General features: G+C 33.2%; 1 protein-coding gene across 1 annotated transcript in view; it reads left to right on the top strand.

The window, feature by feature from the left end:
• Positions 1-23827, top strand: part of Mrpl1 (mitochondrial ribosomal protein L1) — an 87853-nt gene that overhangs the window by 11029 nt on the left and 52997 nt on the right. Inside the window, exons 3-6 of the mRNA XM_076864745.2 lie at positions 8565-8823; positions 12011-12094; positions 13226-13297; positions 16730-16841. Coding sequence (XP_076720860.2) covers positions 8565-8823; positions 12011-12094; positions 13226-13297; positions 16730-16841 — 527 coding nt within the window. The remainder of the gene's footprint in view (positions 1-8564; positions 8824-12010; positions 12095-13225; positions 13298-16729; positions 16842-23827) is intronic.

Below are 23827 nucleotides of genomic sequence, written 5' to 3' on the forward strand. Positions count from 1 at the left end.
TAGTTTCTTTCTCTCTCTGTTTTTCACTCTCCTTCTCCCTCTCTTTTTCCCTAACCCTTTCCCTCTCCCTCTTTTATCCCTCTCCCTTTATCCTTTTTGTGGTATCAGGAATTGAACTGAGGGGTGTTTTATTACTAAGCTACCTCCCTGGTTCTTTTTACTTTTTATTTCTGAGACAGGGTACCTCTAAGTTGTCAGATCTGGTTTTGAACATGTGATCCTTCTTCCTCAGTCTCCCAAGTAGTGGGGATTATAGGCATGTGCTATGGCTCTAGTCACTTTAGCATACTTTGATAAGCATTTCTCATTTCTATGTTAGGCACTGTGCAAGATATCATGTTGGTGATATGAAGATGATGAGGCACATGTTCAGTTCTTTGCCCTTAAAGATTTCATAATGAATTGAGAGCAACATAAATAATTGCTTTTTGTTGTTTAAATTATTTAAAACAAAATAGTTAATTCTGTGAGTAGATAATGTATTCATGGTAAGCAGTTAAAAAAGTATGAAGGTTATGTAGTGAAAAGTAGGTCAGTCTTCCTACCTCTGTCCTTTAGCCATTCAGTTGTGATGATCCCCTTTTTTAATAAGTATATGACTATATTATTTTTTGTGTGTGATTATATTGCTTTTTGTATAAGTGGTAGTGTACTATACATTTATACAAATATTTAGTACATCTTAGTTTTGCGTCTTCCATTTAAAAATATAGCTTGGAAATAGTTTCATTTGGAGCTATCTAGTCATTTTAACTGTAAAATTTTTAATTATCCAAATGTACCATAATTTGTATAACTGTTCCCATAGTGATACATGTTTATCTTTTTAATCTTTTGCCACTGCAAAGAATCCTGAAGTGAATAATCATGTACAATCATATATCTTAACAAATATAATGAAAGTATTTATAGTATTAGCTTTAAAATATACAAAATAGAATTATTGGGTAAAAGGTATGTGCATTTATAGTTTTGATAGGTAATTGTCTTCATAGATATTTTGCTAGTTTATGTCCTTAGCAGTAAGTTTTATTAGAATGCCTATTTTCCCATGTTTAGTATAGTAAAATATTTTTGCTCATTGTCAGTTTGATAGATAATAAATGTTGTTATGGTTTTAATTGATATTTATTTTATTATTAATGAAGTTGTGCATCTCTTCATATGTTTAAGAGCATTTAATTTTTCTTTACTTTGAATTTCCTGTTCATGTCCCATTATTTTTGTTGTTGATAAGTGGAACTCTTTAGCACAGAGTTATTATAAATTAGCACAGATCTATGATCTAACTTCAGTTTAATGTTTTTAACTCTTGTATTAGAGGAATCCCAAGTGCTGTGAGATTACACATAAAAGGTTGATTAATTTTACCTGGGGAAGAGTAGGCAAGAAATGTTTGAGCTGGGTTTTGAAAGAGAGAATTTTGCAGGGGAATTGGGAAACAGGTATTTCAGTGGTGCAGAGGCAAGACAGTGGATATAAATACAGCCCAAAATGACTTGAATATAGAAAGAATAGGGAGCTAGCAGACATAGGAGACTTTCTTTGAGTGTGAATAGTGCCTAAATTCTATTGTTTTTGAGGAGTTGAAGGAGTACTTTTTGTACCAGTTTACATTCCCACACAGCAGTGAGTGAAGAGTGCCCAGTTTTCAACATTCCTAACAACCTTAGATATCATCAATTTTTATTTGTATTTCTTGAGGGTATTTCTAGTTTATGTCTTTTGCCCATTTTGCTTTTGGGCTGTTTATCATTCTGTGAGCATTTGGTTTTTAGGGATATTAATTATTTTGAGAGTATTTTATCTTTAAGTATTTGTCTTATAGAAATTTTTCATTTTCAGCCTTTCCCAAATTTTACTCCAGTACAATTGTAAAAGCACTTTTCACCAAACTAATAAACATAACACAAGAAATACGCATATTTTAAAAAGCTTCAAAAATTTATAATCAGATTAATTTTTTCTTATTTGCTAATGAGTTACTCATTACTCAGTAGCTAGATGAGAATCAGAGTGTTCATAAATTTTAGTTATAGTCTTTTATGTTTTAATGTACAGGCTTTAATAATATGCTAAAAATAGTTTTTTAATGCTGTTTTTTTTTTTTTGTCAGGATCTGAGACAGGGTAGAAATGCACATGCTTGCTTATTTTCTTCTTCTGTCATTTTTGATCTTCCCAATCTATCATGTATGTACAGCATCTATTCCCTACTTATCAGTTGCAGATTGTGATTTAAAAAAAAAAGATCACTGGGTCATCTGAGTCTGGTTCTTTTTTATTGCTTTGTGTATCTCAAAAATATTTTATTGAATTTCAAATATCTTATATAGAATAATAGAGACTGAATAAATAGTTTTTATGCCAAAAAATGGTCATGCCTTTGATTTGCCAAGCCTGTTGAGTCAATCTAGGTAGGGATTGACAAGATTTTTGTCTTGTAGTTGCTCTGGTTACCACCAACTATTACTTTGGGCTTTGGATGGGGGCTGCGTTGCTGGAGAGTTTTTCTCAGTGTTCTGTTTCATGCTCAGTTTTCTGCTTTCCCTGGGGAGGTGCATCTCTTACTCTCTATACTCTTGCTCCTCTCCTAGCAGTAGACTGTTGTTGCCTATTTCTCAGTGCTTGCTAGGCTGATAGTAGGCCGGAGGCATTCTCTGTGGTCCAAACCTAGCCTTAGTGTCCAGTATGCCTGTTGAGGCTGTATCTTGGAGGTTTTTCAGCCTTATTGTTCCTCTTCCCAATGCTTTCTATCTGTTGCAGCTCCCGAGGGACTGTTTCCTGGTCATTCCTGGCTATATTGATATAGATACTGGGCTCCGGATTCTTCCCTGTCCTGCCTCCAAGGGTGAAAATTCTTGTGTTTTTTCTTTCTCTCTTTAGACAATGGATATTTACTTAAACCTTTTCCTCCTGCCTGTATGCCCTGGGGAGTCTGTCTGTCTGGGAGCACTGGTGGAAGTGTGGAAAAGGGCCTGCAAATTGAGTGTGAACTCCCTTATGTGTCTGTATCTCCTAGGGGGTTTATACTGTCATGTTGGCCCTAAATTTTTTTCTTCCTTGCTTGCCTTTCCTCTCATGCCCTGCCACAGCAGAGACCAGAGTGAGGGTGGGGATGAGGGTGGGTTTGACTCTGTTGGATTTTAAGTCTGCAGTCCTGCTCTGTGATGAGATCAAGGAAAGTTTTGATTTTATGCACTTTTTTCCTCATTATTAATGCTCTTTCCAGCTTTTACATTTTAAGCAGAAACAGAATTTATGTGCTTGGTTTCAAAGGTAATGAATAAACTAGCATCTGAGAGTTTAGTGAATTTATTTTATTAATATGCCCTAGTCATTTTCCATTTGGTTCAGTTTCGTTGCATAGAGGTTGTATAATTCAACACCAACCCACCTGCCCCTAGATTTCCTCAATGCAAAGTATTCTATAGCATTGGAAGGACGTGGATTAGTCTCTTGGAGTCACAGATGTTCAAAGGTCTTGAAGTGAACTGGGTCTTTTTTTTTTTTTTTAATTTCCCCTTTTCTATGGGGTCTGACCATAGAATTATTTTTCTTTTCATGTTTTTGAAGTTAGGGGACAGATAAGGCAGGGAGAAAGTTATTAGCTGAGTACAATTTCTTATTACTCATTTAATCCATGTGGTTTAGTTACCCAGGTAACTGCAGCTAAATTCTATTCTCTTAGATTTAGACTGCCAGGTATTTTTCCCTACCTTCTCCCAAACCTTTCTAGTATGATTTATTTTATTATGAAAATCACAGTATTTAAATGCTTCTGATAGTGCCTCACCTAATTGCTTGAACAACAAAGTTCTTCTGAATGTAATGCAAAAATGCATTATTCAAATATTTTAAAAACTTCAATTGAACAAACTCCTTCAATAATGCATTTTTCTCTCCCTGCTTTCTTCCTGTGTTAGGGATCGAACCTAGGGCCTCATATATACAAAGTACATGCTCTACCACTGAGCAAATGTGTTTTTCTGAGTTTTATTTGATCTTTTATATTGATGTTATGCTATTTTTGTTTGATTTATACAATAACAATGTTCCATTTGAAACTTACAACTTTTTACTGAACCACCTCAAATGTTTTGTGAAACATTGCTATAATTATAAAATAAATTGCTCTGTAACTGTTTAGTCTCATTGCATATCAGATTTTTTTTTGTTTTTGTAAATATCTATCTATTTATTTTTTTGTGGTACTGGGGATTTGACTCAGGGATGCTTCCCACTAAGTTGCATCTCCAGCTCTTTTTATTTTTAATTTTGAGATAAGGTCTTGCTATGTTGCCTAGTCTGGTCTTGAACTTGTGATCCTCTTGCATCACTGGGATTACAGGTGTGCACCACTGTGCTTGGCTGTAAGTGTTTATTAATTTAGAAAGTCATATTTTAGCCACTGGAGATTTCATTGCAGATTAAATGCACTGGTTCAACTATGACTGAAAATTTAGTAGTGAAGTCAGCATTTATATAAAGTAAGTTTGGAGACTGTAGGTAGGACATTTTATTTATTTTTAAATAGGAGACTTTATTCCTAAAACAGGCTTTCCAGTCTCCTATCTTGTATTTGCTTCACTTCTTCCTTATTGAATGTAAGGTAAAAATGTGGTTTCTCTAGTTTGGAAGATTTCAGGATTTTATGGAGCACTTCTAAGGTGGCTATTGAGGCATGTTAAATCCATCCAGTTGGGCACTTGCTTAGACTTGTCATCAGTCCAAAAGTACACCTGCACCCCATTAAAATGAGGATTGTCATTATCTGCTATTCTGTTGAATTGCTCATTAGCTGGGAGGATACTCTTATTAGGTGGTAATAAGGATTTATTAAGTGCTAAAAGTGAGAATAAATTATGCTAGATTGGTTTTGAGACCTTTTTTAAAAAATATTTACTATCCATATCTTTCACATAAATGTTATAGGACCCATACTCATTTTATTATTGCCATACAAATTACCATAAGCTTTGAGACTTAAAATACATTTTTTAAAAATTTCATTTTATGGTTCTTTAGGTCAGAATTCTGACCTAAAATACTATAGGTTGCACTGGGCAAAAATCAAGGTGTTGATGGTTTTTTACTCAAGGGTGTGGGGGCCAATCCATTTCTTTGCCATTCTCAGCTTCAGGAAGCTGCCCACATTCCTTGGTTTGTGCCCTCTTCATCTTCAAACCAGTTTCAGGTTGAATTCCACTTATGTTTGATTTCTGCAGTGTCGTCATCTTCCCACCTCTGTCTTACATAGCTGGATATGGGGAAAGGTTCACATTTCTAAGGACCTATGCGATTAGATTGGGCCCACATAGATAGTGATAAATCTCTCCATCTTGAGATTCTTAACCATAGTCACATCTACAAAGTTCCTTTCACCATGTAAGATAATGTATTTACAAGTTTTCAGAATTAGAATCTTGGAAGTACTCCACAAAATCCTAATATCTTCAAACTGGAGAAACCACATTTTTACCTGATTTTAGAAAGGGAGAAGTGAAGCCAAGAGAAGGAGGGAGACTGGAAAGCTTGTTTTAGGAATGATGTCTCCCATTTAAAATAAACAAAATGTTTTAAGATGGCAAAATGTCAAAAATGTTTGGATATCTTTGGGAGGGCATTATTGTGCCTACCATAGAATGCACATATCTTTCTAGAATACTGTTTTACTAATTTAAAAATTTATGATTTGAATTAATGCTCAGTTTTGTTCTTACCTTCAAACTCTTACCTGCCATTACTTGTTGAATGTTCTTTCTTAGGTATTTGGTAAGTACCTTGATAGCTTTGGCCATGTAACAAACCTCCCCACAATTATTTATCAGTGCCCACTTGTGTATGGGTCAGCTGACCCAGGTTAGAGTCAGATGAATGTGTCTGAAATCAGGGCTTGCTGTGCATCTGTGAGTTTGTAGGTTAGCTGAGAATTGTCTACCCTAGCCTGGGGCTCTGTGGGGCAGCTCTGTTCTACCTGTCTCTCATCCTCCTACCTTTGGGCTAGTCTAGGCATGTTCTTCTTATTAAATTGGCAGAAAAGCAAACCTAGTCAAAACATGAAACCTTTTCTGGCCTAGGTTGAGAAAAGCTGAGAACAGAGAAACTGTCACTTCTACTTTACTCTGTCTGGCAAAACTAGTCACAGGGCTAAGTCAAGGTGCTGGGAAATATGTTTCTATCCCTTTAGTGAGAGGTACTGCAAAGTCACTTAGCAAAGAGGCTAGAATGGAGAGGGAGGTTTAAAAAAAATAGGGCAAATGATAAATCTAGCCTTTTCTCAAACTCTGTATATCCTAACTGCACTCATCTCTCTAGCTGTTTGCTTTATTAGAAACCTGTTTTGTTTCTTTGTTTCTGGTCTTAGTTAATGATAGTATTCTATGTGTCATCACTTAACCTAAGAAGTATTTTAATCTTGTCTTTCTCCTTTTCCTGTCTTCAATATTTTTTTAAAAATATATTTATTAGTTGTAGGTAGACACAATATCTTTATTTTATTTTATGTGGTGCTGAGGATTGAACCCAGGGCTTCACCCATGCTTGGCAAGTGCTCTACCACTGAGCCACAGGCTCAGCCCCCTATCTTCAATATTTACCTTGCAAATATTTTTCTGTTCTGCACTCTTTTTCAGCTTCCTTACCATCACCATTCTTGTTCAGGTTCTCATGTCTCCTTGAGAAGTTAGGGAGAGAGTAGCTTTCTAGTTGTCTCCAATTCTACTTCTTTTGGATCCATTTCTCTTATTTCAACCTTGAAATTCAGCCTCTTGTTCACTGACTTCTCTTTGCCTTTAGAGGAGGCCCTTGTGATGTAGATTTTCCAACGTCATTTTATAGTGTTTTCTGCCTTCTCTTTTGCCCTTTTAATTCAAACATGAGCAAACCAGTGGGTCTGATCTGATCTACCCACTTATTTTTGTTCAGCTTACAAGCTAAGAATGATTTTTACAGTTTTTAGTGGTTAAAATACAAAACAATGATGTTTGTGATACATGAAAACTATGAAATTCAAATTCATTGCCTATAAATAAAGTTTTATTGGACCATAGCTTTCTTCATTTGTGTATTGCCTACGGCTGCTTTTGCACAAGAGCAGAGTTGAGTCATTGGAACAGAAGACCACATGACTCACAAAACTGAAACATTGACTACCTGTTTCTTTATAGAAAATGTTTGACAACCATTGCTCTTGTCATATAGAACTTATAATAGCTCCTCTTGTATATTATTTTATTTCATGGCCCAGTGCTTTTTATTATGTTGTTTCTTTGCGTGGCTCTTATTTTTAAAATAACAGTTATATTAAGATATAATGTATATGTCAGTAGTTTTAGTATATTCAAGGAGTTGTACAACCTTCATTAGAATCACTTAATCACTTTTTTTTTTAAACTGTATTAGGTGTTGAATCTAGTGGCAATGGACCTCTGAGCTACATCTCCAGCCTTTTAAAAATTATATTTTGAGATAAGATCTTGCTAAGTTGCCCAGGCTGGCCTTGAATTTGTAATTCTCCTGCCTCAGCCTCCCAAGTTGCTGGGATTACAAGTATGCACCATGCACCCTGCTGTGATCACTTTTATTTGGAACATTTTCATTATTCTTCACACATACTCCATCCCCATTAAGAGTTACTCTCCATTTCCTCAACCTCTTTCAGGCCTGGATAATCATTAAATCTACTTTTAGTCTCTATTGATATGCCCATTTTTGATAAATGCATAATGTTTTTAAGATTAAGTCACATTGTAGGGGGTATTAATACTTCATTCCTTTTTTTGATTCCTTTTTGTTGCTGATTAACATTGCATTATATAGTTATACAACATTTTATGTATCTGTTCATCAGTTGATGGATGTTTGGGTTGTTTATTTCTTTTGGCTATTAATGAATAACATTGCTAGGGACATTTATGTACAAGTTTTGGGGTGGACATGTTTTCTTTTTAGGGGGTGTATATCCAGGCTAACTTCCTTATTTCTCAATAATTGACTCTGGGATCATCTCTTCTAGCACTCTTTTATACTCTCCTACAATGGGTTGTTTGTTTTCCTAAGACCTTGATAACACTTTCATAGTACTTTTCACATTAAATTGAAATTATCAATTTGCATGCCTGTCTTCTCTATTCCTCCTTAAATTTCTGGAGAACAATATCAATGCTTTATTTAAGTTTTACTGACTGTAAACAGTAGAAAAGTTCACTTAATATTTGTTCAATTTGAAAAACTATAAAGCAATCTATGCTTTTGAATTAAATAAACTTTCTTTTGTTAGTGTTCTCTGTCCTATGTAGATTGGTCTTTAAAAAATCTCCTAGGGCCAGGCATTGTGAAGCTCACCTGTAAACCTTGTGGTTCTGGAGGCAGAGGCAAGGAGGATCATGTGTTCAAGGCCAGGCTTAGTAATTTAGCAAGGTCCTCAGTAACTAAAATAAAAAATATAAAGAGCTAAGGCTATAACTCAATGGTAAAGTACCCCTGTGTTCAATTCCCTATACTAACGAAACAAAAAACCCTCCTAGAATATTAATATAACTGATCTTGATAATTTTTTTTAAGGCCTGCAAAGAAAACAAAAAAAGATACCAAAAAAAAAGCGACAGATGAAAAAAAGGATGAGATAGAAAAAATAAAATCATATTCCTACATGGAAGGTGAACCTGAAGATGATGTCTATTTAAAACGCTTATACCCAAGGCAGATATATGAGGTGGAGAAAGCTATTCAGTTACTTAAGAAATTTCAAATTTTGGACTTTACTCATCCAAAGCAAGGGGTTTATCTTGATTTGACACTGGATATGGCATTGGGGAAAAAGGTATGTAGACCCAATTAAAATATGTTTATTTGTGAACAGTGACTATATGAATTGATATTTCTTAGTTTTTAAAATTCTTGTACCCACAATGATTTTTAGAAAATCTCATGCTCTTTCTATAGTGTGTCATAAAAAATGTTAATTTAAAAATTTTACAGGTATGAAATATGAAATATTGAAAATATAAAATTAAAGACACTGTGGAGAGTTGATAAATATATATATCTCCTGTTCTCCTAAAGGATGACCAGTATAAATTTCAACAAAAGTAGTGTTAAAATTGAGATATCATTGTAACTTTGGAAAATAACTTAAGCTATCTGGGTATCATGTTTCTTCTTTGTAAATGAGGGTTTTGGATTAGCTCAAATGTGTTCCTTACAGTCTTAGATGAGACTAAGTTTGCATGGCTTAGGTACCAAGCTCCTTACTCATGTTTTAATCAGAGCCTCTCTGCTTTTTATGTTCATACTCTGGATTTCTTCAGAAGACTTATGTTTATAAAACTCTAAAAGAGAGAAAAACTTGAGGTTAGTATTGAGGTTGATTACAGCCCTAAATTTTATAAACGTCTCTTTAAAAAATCTAACATTTTAGAAATGATATTTTATTTTATTTTCTAAAATGTCTTTTTTGGGCCAAATTAGAAGATTTAAATTTTGTAATACAAATTAACAACCTGCACAGCAAAAGAAAGCAAGCACCTAGGAGGAAGCAGCATAGCATTATGTTTAAGAGTATAGGCAATGGAGTCAAATTACAGTATAAACCAACCCATATTATGCCGTCACCATATATTTTTTTTAAATTTTTATAATTGTAGATGGATATCGTGCCTTTATTTATTTTTTTATGCGGTGCTGAGGATTGAACCCTGTACCTCACACATGCTAGGCAAGTGCTCTGTCATTGAGCTACAGCCCCAGCCTGCCGTCACCATATTTTGACCCTGGACAAGAATCTTTGCTTTTTGGCTTTGGATTTATTGTTTAACCTCTTTAAGTCTCAGTTTTTCCATCTCTTTATGAAGAGAGATAAAATATTTAGTTTGGTTCTACTGAGGATTAAATGAGATAATACATGTAAAGGACTTAGTACTTATTAATTACATTTACTGAAAACTTTCTGTGTATCAGTCACAGTACTAAATGTTTTGCACTTATTTTCTCATTTAATCCTATAATGATGTCAGAAGAGGAAACAGAGAAAGTAAAGTATCTTGTTCAAGGTTATAGAGCACGGGTAGAGTTAAGATTTGAATGAAGGTTTATCTCATTTCTTAGTTTTCATTAGAAACAGTTTATACCAGTCATGTTACAATTTTTATTTTGTATGTTATGTTACTCTTAGTTCTTTTTTGGAGGGGGGGGTACCAGGGATTGAATTCAGGGGCCCTTGACCACTGAGCCACATCCCTAGCTCTATTTTATATTTTATTAGAGACAAGGTCTCACTAAGTTGCTTAGCATCTCACCTTTGCTGAGGTTGGCTTTGAGCTGAGATCCTCCTGCCTCCGCCTCCCTTCCCCAGCCACTAAGATTAGAGCATGCACCACCACACCCAGCCTTACTCTTAGTTCTTTATCTTAAAGGTTTTGTAGTACAGATGATACTTTTCTTAGTCAACCATTAAAGAAGTTCATAACAATGTTCTGTAGGACACAAGCTTCATTTTGTATATGGAAGTCATTTGTAAATGAATGACATTAAAAAGGTACTGTCATTATCCTAAAGCTTTTCTTTTTCTTATAGAGTGCACAACAAGCCAGTATTCCCCGGGGGATGCTGTTATGATTGCTTTACTACTGAAACCAGTGATGACATGATAATGGCAAAGGAATGCAAATCAATAATAAGTTAAATGAATGATGTAATATGTGCTTAAGAATTTATGCCTTCTTAGTCAGGTGCAGTGGCGCATGTCTGTAATCCCACCTATCCTGGAGGTTGAAGCAGGAGGATCCCAAGTTCAATACCAGCCTGGGCAACTTAGTGACACTTTGTTGCAAAACTAAATAATTAAATAGGGCTGGGGATGTAGCTTAGTGATAGAGTACTTGCTTAGCATGTGGAAGCCCTGGGTCTAATCCCCAATACACACACACACACCCATACATATAAATAAATTTTTTAAAAAAGGAAATTTTAAAAATCCTTTTTGTCAGAAAAGAAATCCCCCCCCCCAAGATGTCTCTTTTCAAAAGAATGTTATCTTTCACTCAGTTTTATTAGCAGAATAATGTCTTTTCTCTCTCCTTTTCCCCTCCAAACCTTAAGGCTTGAACAGAACTGTGAAGGGCCTAGAACTTGTTTCCATTTGTCTCCCTAAGAGACCTGAGCCTTAGATCTACAAATGCCCTTGGCCAAAAGGATGGAGTGGATTAATTCTGAGGCCCTGTAGAATCTCTGCCTATATTAGAGTACCTCAAATGCATGCTATTGTTTATTTTTGATTTCTGGTTAATCCCCCCTACTCCCTTCCAAAAAAAAAAAAAAAAAAATATGATGGTCCAGGTTATTTCAAAACAGGATCTAGGGGTTGGGGTTGTGGCTCAGCAGTAGAGGGCTTACCTAGCACATGTGAGGCCCTGGGTTCAATCCTCAGCACCACATAAACATAAATAAAAAATTATGTCCAACTACAACTAAAAAATAAATATTAAAAAAAATAGTATCTATTTTACCTAATTGTTTAGAGCAAGTATGACAATTAGGGGTATCCTACTAAGCAGATGAATTAGATATTTTCTCTTGTTCATTTTGTATAGCTGTGTTCATATTTTTCTTGACTGTGTCAGAAAATTAGATATTTTTTAACAATTTTAAGTCAATTTAGGAAACATCTGTTTATATCAATGAAATGGTAAACATCATACTAGGTGCTGGGGGCTTATAGATATACAAATATACCTCTTAATATTTGAGAGACTGTGGTAAGTGATAAAGAGATAGAAGCAGATGCTAAGGGAGTATGGAGCTGGGAAGAGAGATTTAGATTTTTATTATGTTTTCATAAAAAGGACATAGTTTCTTGAGCTTTAATTTATAATCAAAAGAATGGTTCTGGATTAATGACATGTGGTAGAATCAAAGAATGAAAAACATTTCAGTTCTGGTTTTTATAGAAAGTGAGAGAAAATAGAAAAAAAATGAACTTTTTATAATTGTTTTTCCTGTTGTATGTTTAGAAAAAAGTGGAGCCATTTGCCAGTGTTATTAGTTTTCCATACCCATTTGCATCAGAAATCAATAAAGTTGCTGTATTTACTGGGGTGAGTTACTTGTAATCTATTTGTATCATTTCGTTTATTTTAGAAATCGCATTAGTCAGTGGTTTGAATAACTGAATAAATAGAGAAAATTTAAGTATTCATCAGCATCTTGTTTTCCCATTTAGAGTTCAAAGCAGATGACTTATTTGGATTTATGGTACTAATTTGAGATACAGCCAAATAGAAAATTTCACTCATCATTACTAATCCATCACATTATATTTTTCACAAGAAACTGAAGAGTACCGTACAATTTATCTGCGTAACTCCTTCTTACTACTTAAATTTCTTCCTTTACACAAGAGGATTATTTTAAAGCAAGAGTACCACTTAGTGCTAGGTATCCTCAGAAACCACATCTTCTAAAAATATCTAGAAAGTTTGGAAATCAAGTTTATAGCAAATGTTTATAACAAAAGTTTATAACAAATGTAGTAATCCATCTACATCTCTTTGCTAATAATGGATTTGTTAATTTTTTATACTGTGTTTATGTATGTTTTATATTTTGATTCTTCTCTATACAAAGTTCAAAATTGAGGCATTTTTCATTTGCTCTGCCTTACTCTCAAGGAAGATACTTTACTTCTTCCCAGAAAAGTGGGGAATATAGTTCTTGGAATGTCACAGAACTTTGATACCTAAGAGATTGAAACATTTTCACAATAAAACCATTTTTTATAAAAAAAAAATAACTAATACTATTTATTTTTCTTTTGAAATTTTCAGACACCTGGTAAGTTTTTTTTTTTTTTTTTTTTTAGTTCTTAAGTTGGAAAAAATTACCCTCTTAATATTGGTTTTATAAAATGTTTCTATTTAAGTTAGCAGAACTAAATATATTTTAACCTTTTACTTTTGAAAGGTAATATATTGATAAAACTGATACCTACCATTTAGTTGGTTTCTAATATGTCATTTTGGTGTATTTCATCATATGTCTGTCAAGAAACACTTTACCTACAAATTAAACATGTAATGAATGTCGTAAACTGATACATTTAATTGAAAATTGATGTCAAAATAAAACCATGATTTTTATTTTGAATGCTGATTATTTCTGACAGAATATTAAAAAATATATTAAAGTTGTTCAAAAAGATTGATGTTCACATTATTGTGTTTTGGTAGAATGCATCAGAGATTAAAATAGCAGAAGAAAATGGAGCTGCGTTTGCGGGAGGAACTAATCTGATTCAGAAGGTATAGTGTTGTTTTCATGTTCATTAGTTATAGAGATTGTTCTGTTATCTGTGCCATCCACTGATTTATTACATGTTGAACATAATCACCAGGCTCATATCTTTTGATAAATTGTTAGTAGGGATTTTTATAGAGCAGGGAAAAACTTTCCTTTTTCAATCTCAAAATCAAGGTAAGAAAAAACAAACTGATGTTGATTATATTTGATTGATTTTGTGGTTTCTTGTCATGTCCAGGATGCACCCCTCTTCCTTTTCGTCCATCAGGGTTTCTTTTTTGGTGTTAGGGATTTAACCCAGGGGTGCTTTACCACTGAGCTACATCCCTAGTACCCTTTTTATTTTTTATTTTGAGACAGGGTCTCTCTAAGTTGCTTAGAACCTCATTTCACTGAGGTTGGCCTGGAAGTTGTATTCCTCCTGCCTCAGCCTCTCGAATTGCTAGGATTACATGAGTGTGCCACCACTCTTGGCTCACTTTTTTATTTCAAAACGGGGTCTTGCTAAGTTGACCAGACTGACCTGGAATTTGTGATCCTCCTGCATCAGCTTCCTGAGTAGCTGGGATTATGGGTATGCCACTGTGCCTGGCTCTATTCATCTTCTGAAGATCAAATATCTGTTTTGCTTTCTTGGAGTGATTCACTTGATAGATCAAAAAGCATAGTATCTGACCTCTATAATATAGTGCTTTTGGTTCCTCTTAACTTTTACTCCCTACTCAGTTCTGAGTGGCAGAGGCTCAGCATGGTAGCTGACAAATGACTGTGTAGCTGCCTGTAGAAAATAACAGAGCCTGTGGAGTGTTTTTTTGAAAAGAACAGCATTTTTTTTTTTTAAGGTGGAAATAGGCACATAGCTATTTCTGAAATACTAATGATACTTTAATGTTTCCTAAAAGCTCCTCTTCTAAAGATAATCATTTAGATTATGGATTTTTTTAGGGGGGAGAGGCAGAATAGGAAAAAGTGATTTAAAAATTTATCCTTTGTTCAGTATCCAGATTTTCATCTGGGGAACTTTTATCTGGGCTCATCCTTTGGAATGTATGGCAGTGCTGGTAATTTATTTTTTTTCCCACTCCAATAATATTCTAAATTTGTGGGAGATTATAAATTTTTATATGGAATCTTAAAAATGAGTTTTGGGAGAAGAACTAAAAAAAAATTAGGAAGATAATATACTTTAACAAAGATTCTAGACCAAGTTGGAGGTTAGTACCCAATTCTTTTTAGCTTATCAATTTTAATTTGTCTGTTTATTTAAAAAAATATTGTGAAGGCTTGGGGTTTGAGAGTGGAGCTTGGTTTCTTAAGTCAGAGAACTATTCATATTACATTTGTATATTGTCTTTCATCTGTTTTCTCCTGCAAGCACAAGGTATCTAATAGAGCTATCATAACCACTCTTTCAATTCTCAAACTTTAAGTAAGAAGTTAAGTTACTTATCAAAGAAGAAATGGTAATGGAACAGAAAGTATTTTATATAGTGTTAAGTTCAGCTGAGGAAGCATATTTGAAAAAGTAACCTAAATAAGGAAACCAAATACACTTTGAAGTTATTTGATACATAAAACTTACAGGTACCAGCATTTTTTTTTTAGGGACCTCAGTGGTGGATCTGTTATGAAAGGGACTGTGCCATTTGTATAAGTAATCTTAATCACTGTATTCTTGCAAGTTACCCCATAGTAAAAGAGTGTCCATGTTATTTTTAGAAGGTATTCAGATTATGAAGTAAATTCTACATAGTTGTGTAAATAGTATCATAGCTACAATTTAAAAAATGCATTCCTGTATTTTTATTTTAATTAACTAATTTATTTTTTGTGGTTCTAGGGATTGAATTTAGGGCCTTGTGCATGCTAGGCAAGTGTTCTTCCATTGAGCTACATCCCCAGTCCCATTCCTATATTTCTGAATTAGTGTACTGTAATTACTTAGCTCTTATAAAATGTAAACTATGATAAAATTACTAATTTTTCAGTTGTTTCTTAGATAAGAACTTTATTAAATTTTATTTTGTAATATCACAAATATGCTTGGTTCTGAGAACTTTGAAAGTAATTTCATGTTTTTACTTATCTCTAAGAGCATGATTTCCATCCACAGATTTGTATTGTTTCAAGGTTAAGGTTAATTATAGCATAACTTTCAAACATAACTTTAATTTAATTTAAAGGAACATGACACAGAATTAATTTTGGAAAGTCTTTAAGTAGAAAACTTATATACAATTCTTTTGACATTTTCAAAATTGCCTCTGCTTTCCTATTTCGAAAGCTGAGAGCCCTGATTCTAAAATCACATTATCTGTGTTTGAATTCTGGCTCTCACTCTGAGGAGTGCAGAGACTAACTTGTCCTCCCTGAGCCCTCAGTTTCTTTATCTGGAATGCGTGGTCAATAGTAGTACCTGCCTAGTAGAGTCGTTGTAAAGATCGGATGAACTAAATCATGTAATATATTTAGCAGAATTCATGGCACTTGAGAAGTACTCATTTATTATTGTAAAGGAGAACATGGTATATTATTTTAGGAGTAAAGAATTTGTAAAATGAAATATTGGTAACAGAAAGATAAAATTCAAGAATCAGTGCTCTTTTTATTATAAAGTTCAAATTTTTTGGATTCTATATAACCCTAAAAAGGCTTTGAGTAGCATACTTTGGTAGGATTTTATGCAAAAACAGAAAACAAACAAAAATTGCTGAAATACTTGTTGCCCAGGCAGTATTGTTCTAAAGAGTTGTTTCATTTTATAATCAATTAAATTTTTAAGTAGTGTAGTAGTATAATAGTTACTTTAGGTGCTTGCCTGAATCAATGAAAAAAACTTTAAAAAATTGAATATTAATCCTCTGCTCTGAAAATGGAAATAGAATATGGATAATAAACTGTGCATGAACTTGTCTTTGACTGCCCCCCACATCTTTTATTTTTAGGTATTGGTGACAAGGAGAATTTTAGTTCAGTTCTTTGCGAAAATAATTATAGATTCAGCTCTCTCCATGCTCTAAATTTATAAAGCTAGTGGTTGCTAGTTAGTTTGGCACCTAGTGATTATTAATTTTACATGTGATCTATTGCAAAAATATAAGCTTATTTCTTCAATTCTAACAGACATGAATTCTACTTTGTGAAGTTATATGAGTTGTATACATGTTAGTGCTATATTCTAGCTTATAATGCCTTTTTACCTAACACAACTTCATGGAAAAATTAAAACCATTAAATATTTTGTTAAAAATGAATGTGTCTGTATTTAAAAGAAAATGTTTTGCTTCTGATTGTTTTCTTAATTGGTAAGTACATTCATAAGGTCCTTGCATTTGAAGAAAAAAATTGTGCTTAATGTCTCTTCTGTATCAAATTGAAAATTACTTGTTTTCCAAAAGATAATCTAAGATTATTTTTTTCCCCTGATTTTTCAGATTTTGGATGATGAAGTTCAAGTAGACTTTTATGTAGCTGTTCCAGAAATAATGCCTGAGCTTAATCCATTAAGGAAGAAACTGAAAAAAAAGTTTCCTAAGCTTACTAGAAGTAAGGAAGAATTTTTTGTTATTTCAAAATGCTGTCAACAAGTTTCTTCTCAATTTAGTTCAGTCAGAAAACAAAGTTGCTAATAATATATGTAGAGCAAATAGCATGTCCTGATGTTTGAGTTTTGTGTAGATTTGATCCCCCCCAACATTAATATTGATAATCTAATAGGAGAACGTAGTTACTTTGCAGTACTGGTTCTTAAAATTTAGATCAGAGTTTAGCTCCAAATTAGTGGAATATATTACACTAGGTATGTTGTCATCATATTATTTTATTGACTATTATACCTCTTTATTAATATAATGTATATGCTCATTAATTTATGCATTTAGCTTATGTATGTGTGTGTATATATGACTGCATGACTTTACAGGTATTTTACCTTAAGGAATTTTCCCCTCATGGTTTTTCTCTCCCGTAAGAAATCTAGTAAGAGAGGTTTCTTTGTAAAGAGCCATGTTATAAAGTGGTATTACTTGATGAATTTACAAGGTTCTGTAGGTGTTCATTGAAGGAGTTTACATATAGGTGGGGAATAGGGAAGGCATCATGAAGGAGGTAACATTTAAACTGTACCCTGTATCCTAAATAATTGGATAAGTTTGGGATTATTACTTTAAGTAGAAGGAGTTCATTAATCAGGGAAGTAGAAATTATAGGCCAGGTCCAAGAAATAACAATTAATTTTCTTTGTCCATAGGGAAGAGTACCTCTACATTAAAATAGAAGAGAAGTGATATTGGAAAGGTAGATTGATGCTATATTGAGCAGGACTTTGATTGATAAACTAATGAGCCTGGACTTTTATTCTTTATTAAAGCAGGAATCTCTTAGAAGTTTTGAGGTGTAGAATGACATGATCTGTCCTTTAGAGCTTTAATCTGGCAAGAGTTGGTAAAATGTATTGGTAAGATGAATTGAAGCTGGAGACAGGGAGACCAGTTTGGGTCTGATTGTAGGAGACTAATAAAGGCGGTATTTAAACTAATGTTTTCATAGTGAGACTGGAGCTAAGAGGACAAACCTCAGAAGTATTAGGACTTTGTGAATAGTTAACAATGAATAGATTGCTGGGGGAAAAGATGCTGAAATTTTAAGTCTAGGAACTTCTAATAAGTGGTATCATTAATTGAAACGGAGAGAGAGAAAAAACAAGTTCACTTTTTTTAGGTGGTGTTGGGTATCTGTGTAGATCGGAATTATTTTTAATAAAATTTTGTAGTGTAAATAGAAGTGCGTTAAAATTGCTTTCATAAATTTCTCTTCAAATTTCAGTTCTAGTTAAGCTAAAAAAAAAAAAAAATCCAGCTAGAATTGTTTATACATGTTAGTCATTAACACATGTTAGTCACTAATCATGATCTGTAACTTAAGCAAATTCCAGTGGACTCTCCAGTTCTTTTGTTGTACTGTCGTTGTGTTTATGTTTCATAACTTACATTAAATCTCATTTCCATATTAGATATTGGACTGGGGCTTGGCATTTTCATTACTGATGTTCATCACAGTACTATTTGTTGTCATGGAATCAAGTAAGACCTGAAATTGAACATTATTTAAAAATTAAAACAGAACTGAAGTTGAATTTGATGAAAATTTTACTCATATTTTTGTTTCTAATTAAATTCAAGCTCCAGTCAGAGCAAAACAAACAGTACTAAATATAGCCAGTTAAAACTGAAAATGAATACCGAATATATCTATTCATCTAGCTCCTTGCTTTGCTCGGTGAACTGGTTTTTCAAACAAACATTAATTTTGTCACCTTTGCTACTTTATCCATTCTTTTGTAACCTGTTTGGATTCTATTTAGCTTTGAGATTTTAAAAAATTGCTGATGGTAGCACAATGTTTAGGGCTATTTTTTAATTTTTTTTGTCTGAAAGGTTTCCAGGATAACTTATTTCCTTATTCCAAATAGCAAATTTCCTGTTAAAATGTTTATTTTTGATCAGTGGGCTTTACTTATTTCTCCTTTCATAATGAACCACATCTTCCGAATATCACGGTCAAGTACATAAGTATGTATCCCCACATTTGCTTAAGAATACATCTTCAAAAAACAGATCTTCTTCTACCCCAGCACTTCTTTTTACCCCCATGATCTATTTATCAGCCTAGCAAAACACTTGTGTTCTTTAAACATGAAGACAAATGATTAACCTGTCAAAAATATTAAGACAGAATATAGTAGATGTGCATTAGAACTATGAAGCTTGTATTATGCATTTTCACAGTTTATTCAGATTCTTATTTTGGAACATTTGATTCCCCTTATGTCCTACAAAAGACATTAGGGTAAAATAGAAATTATGTGTTGAGCAAGTAAATGAAATTAAAAAACAAACAAATAAATCCCTTGCAGCTGAGCTCATTAGTTTTCCATTTTGTCTCAATTTTCTAATAGGAGTGGGTGTAAACCATCTTGTCTGCATTGAAAGTGCACATTTTACAGCATGTTTAATGCTGAGATTTTATTCATTTTATTTTAATTGCTTTATAACTGTAGGCACATTCTCTATTTTTCAAATGTACATTTTCCATGTTTTCTTAATATTTCTATTTCATAAAAAGAAATTTAAAACTTGTTTTTTAAAATTTCTTGGAAGAAATTTGGCTTCTTTTGCTAATTACCTGGCTTTCCCCAAACCATGTCCTCTGAAAATCTTTTATCTGTAGTATAGAGATTTTTTTGATACTAAAATATTTTATTTCTATTATTGTTTTTACTTAGTATTACTAATCAAAAAATAGTAGTATGAAAAATATCTTGACTTAATGGAATCTGCGCCCATTATGTATACTAACCTGTGGTAGGTACTACGACATATATGGAAACAGCTGAATTGGTCATGCTAAGCATGTGCTCTGTCAATGAGTTACACATTCCACTTAGGTGAATTATTTTAAACCATACTAAGTTATTGACAGATAAGAAAGAAAGGGATACAATTAGAAAACTAGAATTACACTAATGTGTATTTTTCTTAACATGCAGCTCTTAGAATTAGTCACCTGTGCCTGCTTGGAGTCTTGTCCACTGGCTATTCCAGTAGAATTGTTCAGAGATAATATTTACATCTATTGAGTAGAACACTGCTTTCTATAAGGAAGTTGTATCTTAATTGAGATTCATGAATGTTAATAATATCAAAAATTCAAAGTACTTTTAACTTATTGAATAACGTGTTGTATTTCAGATTATTGCTTACAGTATTGAAATAAGTAGAATTTTTTGCTTATATAAGGAAAAATACAAAACAAATTTTGCAGGGTAATCAATTTGAAATTTTTCTAATTTTCCCCCTTGCATTAATTTAAAAATTATTCATGTGTGAAAGAATTCATAAATGATTAAGTGCTATTAAAATTATAGGTGAACTATGGATATCTTGCATTTGGTTCTGTTACTCTTTTCTTTTACTTCAATCTGAAGCTTTACCTTGTTCTTCCTCACTACCCTCTAAGTGCTTTTTTTCCTCAGATCTTTGGGTTTATTATCTTATCTGTCCACAGTGTTCTTTGATTATTTGCCTGACTTATTTTCTTATACAGATAATATCTAAACAGAGAGGTCTTCCATGACCATTCTATATGCAATATTATTCGCTCCTTCCTATTAACAGTAAATATTATGCTTTTGTATTGCTTATAGGGCCTATTACTCTTTGCATCTTCTACTTTTAAGTTTATAGTATGTGTTCAGTTCTTCCATTAGAGGAAGGGCATTTTAAGTTTGTTTGCTGCTATGTTCACATGGCCTAGAATAGTACCTGGCACATAGAGATCGAATACAAATATTTGTATAATGAATGAACATTTTAGTGCAGCATTCAATTGGTAGAAGATATAGGATTAAATACTGCAACCGAAACCTGGGTTTATTATAAAAAAAATTTGGAATTTTTTTTGAATAAGTGTATTTATAATTATCATCTACTATGTGCCAAACCTTGGACATGATATCTATAAACATGACACATGAAGTTCTTAATATCATAGAACAATTTGACTTTTGACAGTAGACAACTGGTTTTACTTTAGTATTTAATCATGCCCAGATTTGTCTAGTTAAACAAACAAAAACCAAAATATAACTGCCCTTCCAACCTTTATTTGATCTAGCTGTCCTTTTTAGCTGTGATCTTAGTTCTTTCTGTTGTTTAATGCCAGTTTTTAAAATAAGTGGTCTACAGTGATTGCTTGTCTTCATTTCCTTAACAAATATTATTCTATCTCACAACCTTCTCTTCAACGGTTTGTTTAAAATATTTCTCTCAATTATAATCACACATCTTTTTTTTTTTCTTCTAGATTCAAAGGTCAGTCCTTTGTTTTCTCTTGTTTCTTGGAACTCTTTTGTATGTACAATCCTAACTCATCTTCTTTCTAACTATTTCTTCTTTGTCTTCCCTAGTAAAATACCAGGTGATCTAGGTTAGATTATGTTCATTGTGAAAATTGAATAGAGAAAGTTAGAGGAAGAGAAAAGAAAAGAAAAAAGAAAAACAATAAAAAAGCACATACAAGATAAAGTGGAGAAGGAGAGCTGTGATTGTGGCTAAGTGGTAGAGTGCTTCTCTATCATGCGTGAGGCACTGGGTTCGATCCCTGTCACCACATAAAAATAAACAAATAAAATAAAGATATTGTCTCCATCTGCAACTAAAAAAATTAAAAAAATAAAAAGAAAGTGGAAAAGGAGGAGAGCAATTACATAGCAACAAGGGAAAACAAAGCCCTAGAGCAGTGACAGATTGACATTTGGTTGTATTGAAAAACAGAATAAATAATTGCTAACAGACCACCCTTAGTCTTGGCTGTATCACTTATTGTGACTTTGATCAAACTTAAAATATTTTTGTGCCTCCAGTTAATCATCTACAAAATGGGTTTCATGATAACATCTGTTCCATAGTATTTTTAAGATAATGTATGCAGAGTTTAACACAAATTAGGCATATAAAAAGTACGTACTATATGTGAGCCACTGTTATTATTAACTCCCTACTATTTCTAAAGTTGCTATTCATTCTCCGCAATTACTTCAGGAAAATTTAATCTTTCTCATGTCTTCATATAACAGTTCTGCCTTTACAACTCATTTGTTGAATAAGAGAATAATTATTGAGTGCCTATTATGTGCCAGGCACTATACTTAATATGGAGAATTGAAAAATAAAAAGACCTTTCCTATTTTTAAGAACATAAACATTGAGAAAGAGGAGAGATGAGAACAAACCACCACACTAAAGGGTAGTAAATGTATTAGTAGAAATGTACAAAGTACTTAACGGACTGAGGAACTACTTTATAGATTCAAATCATATAAACAAGATGACAGTTTAATTGAAAAGTTAAGTATGAGTAGGTATTTGCTTTCCTAACATGCATAGGGAATACATTCCAGGCAGAAGAAATGGCTTTTATTAATGCACAAAATTATGAGAGAGCCAGTTGTGTTCAGGAAATTATAAGTAGCTTTCTATCATTTAGTACATAAAATGTTATCAGATAGTGGTGTTTAATGGGGTTAGGCAGTGATAGGCAGTGAGCCAGGTCATGGAGGGCTTTGTGTGCCATTCCATAGAGACTAGATTTCATCTTCTGTATAGGTAGGAGCCATTGAAAACCAGTGCTCAAAAGAATAGGATAAAATTTTCTTAGAATGAATATTTCAGGGAATGTGTAAGTGGCTGAATGGGAATGGTGAGACTTGAACAGAGACCAGTGAAGAGAGTATTACAGTAGTCTAGATACAAGATGATAAAAGAATCTGGAAGTGGCAATGAAGATGGAAAACAAAGGTTTTTGTGGCTTATTGAGGAGCTAGACTTAATAGGTGTAATTGACTAGATATAAGGTATAAGGGAGTGCAAGAAATCTAGTATAATTTACTAATTTTGGTCATGAGTAGCCCAGTGAATATTATCTTAAAGAGATATACAGGGAAAAGAAGAACTTAAATTAGCACTATTTGCTGATGATATGATTCTATACCTACAAGACTATACCTATAGATTCTGTACCCAAAAAGCTCCACCAGAAAACTTTTAGAACTAGTAAATGCATTCAGCAAAGTAGCAGGATATAAAGTCAACACCCATAAATCAAAGCCATTTCTGTATATCAGTGACAAATCCTCTGAGAAGGAAAAGAGGAAAACTACCCCATTTACAATAACCTCAAAAAAAAAAAAAAAAGATACTTGGGAATCAACGAAAGAGGTGAAAGATCTATATAATGAAAATTACAGAACCCTAAAGAAAGAAATCAAAGAAGACCTTACAAGATGGAAAGATCTACCTTGTTCTTGGATAGGGAGGATTAATATTATCAAAATGACTGTACTACCAAAAGCACTATATATATTTTAATGCAATTCCGATCAAAATCCCAATGGCATTCCTCATAGAAATAGAAAAAGCAATCATGAAATTCATCTGGAAAAATGAAAGACCTAGAATAGCTAAAACAATCCTTAGCAGGAAGAGTGAACCAGGTGGCATCACTATACCAGACCTTAAACTATACTACAGATCAATGTAATAAAAACAGCATGGTATTGGCACCAAAACAGAATGGTAGACCAATGGTACAGAATAGAGGATACAGAGACTAACCCACAAAATTACAGTTATATTAGACAAAGGTGCCAAGAACATGCATTGGAGAAAAGATGGCATCTTCTACAAATGGTGCTGGGAAAACTGGAAATCCATATGCAACAAAATGAAATTAAACCCCTATTTCTTACCATGCACAAAACTCAACTCAAAGTGGATCAAGGACCTAGGAATTAAACCAGAGACTCTGCGTCTAATAGAAGAAAAAGTAGGCCCTAATCTCTATCATGTGGGATTAGGCCCCTACTGCCTTAATAAGACTCCTGTGGCACAAGAATTAAAACCAAGAATCAATAAATGAGATGAACTCAAACTAAAAAGTTTCTTCTCAGCAGAAGAAACAATCTGTGAGGTGAA

This window comes from Callospermophilus lateralis, chromosome 8 (genome assembly GCF_048772815.1).
Source record: "Callospermophilus lateralis isolate mCalLat2 chromosome 8, mCalLat2.hap1, whole genome shotgun sequence".
Lineage (NCBI taxonomy): Eukaryota > Metazoa > Chordata > Mammalia > Rodentia > Sciuridae > Callospermophilus > Callospermophilus lateralis.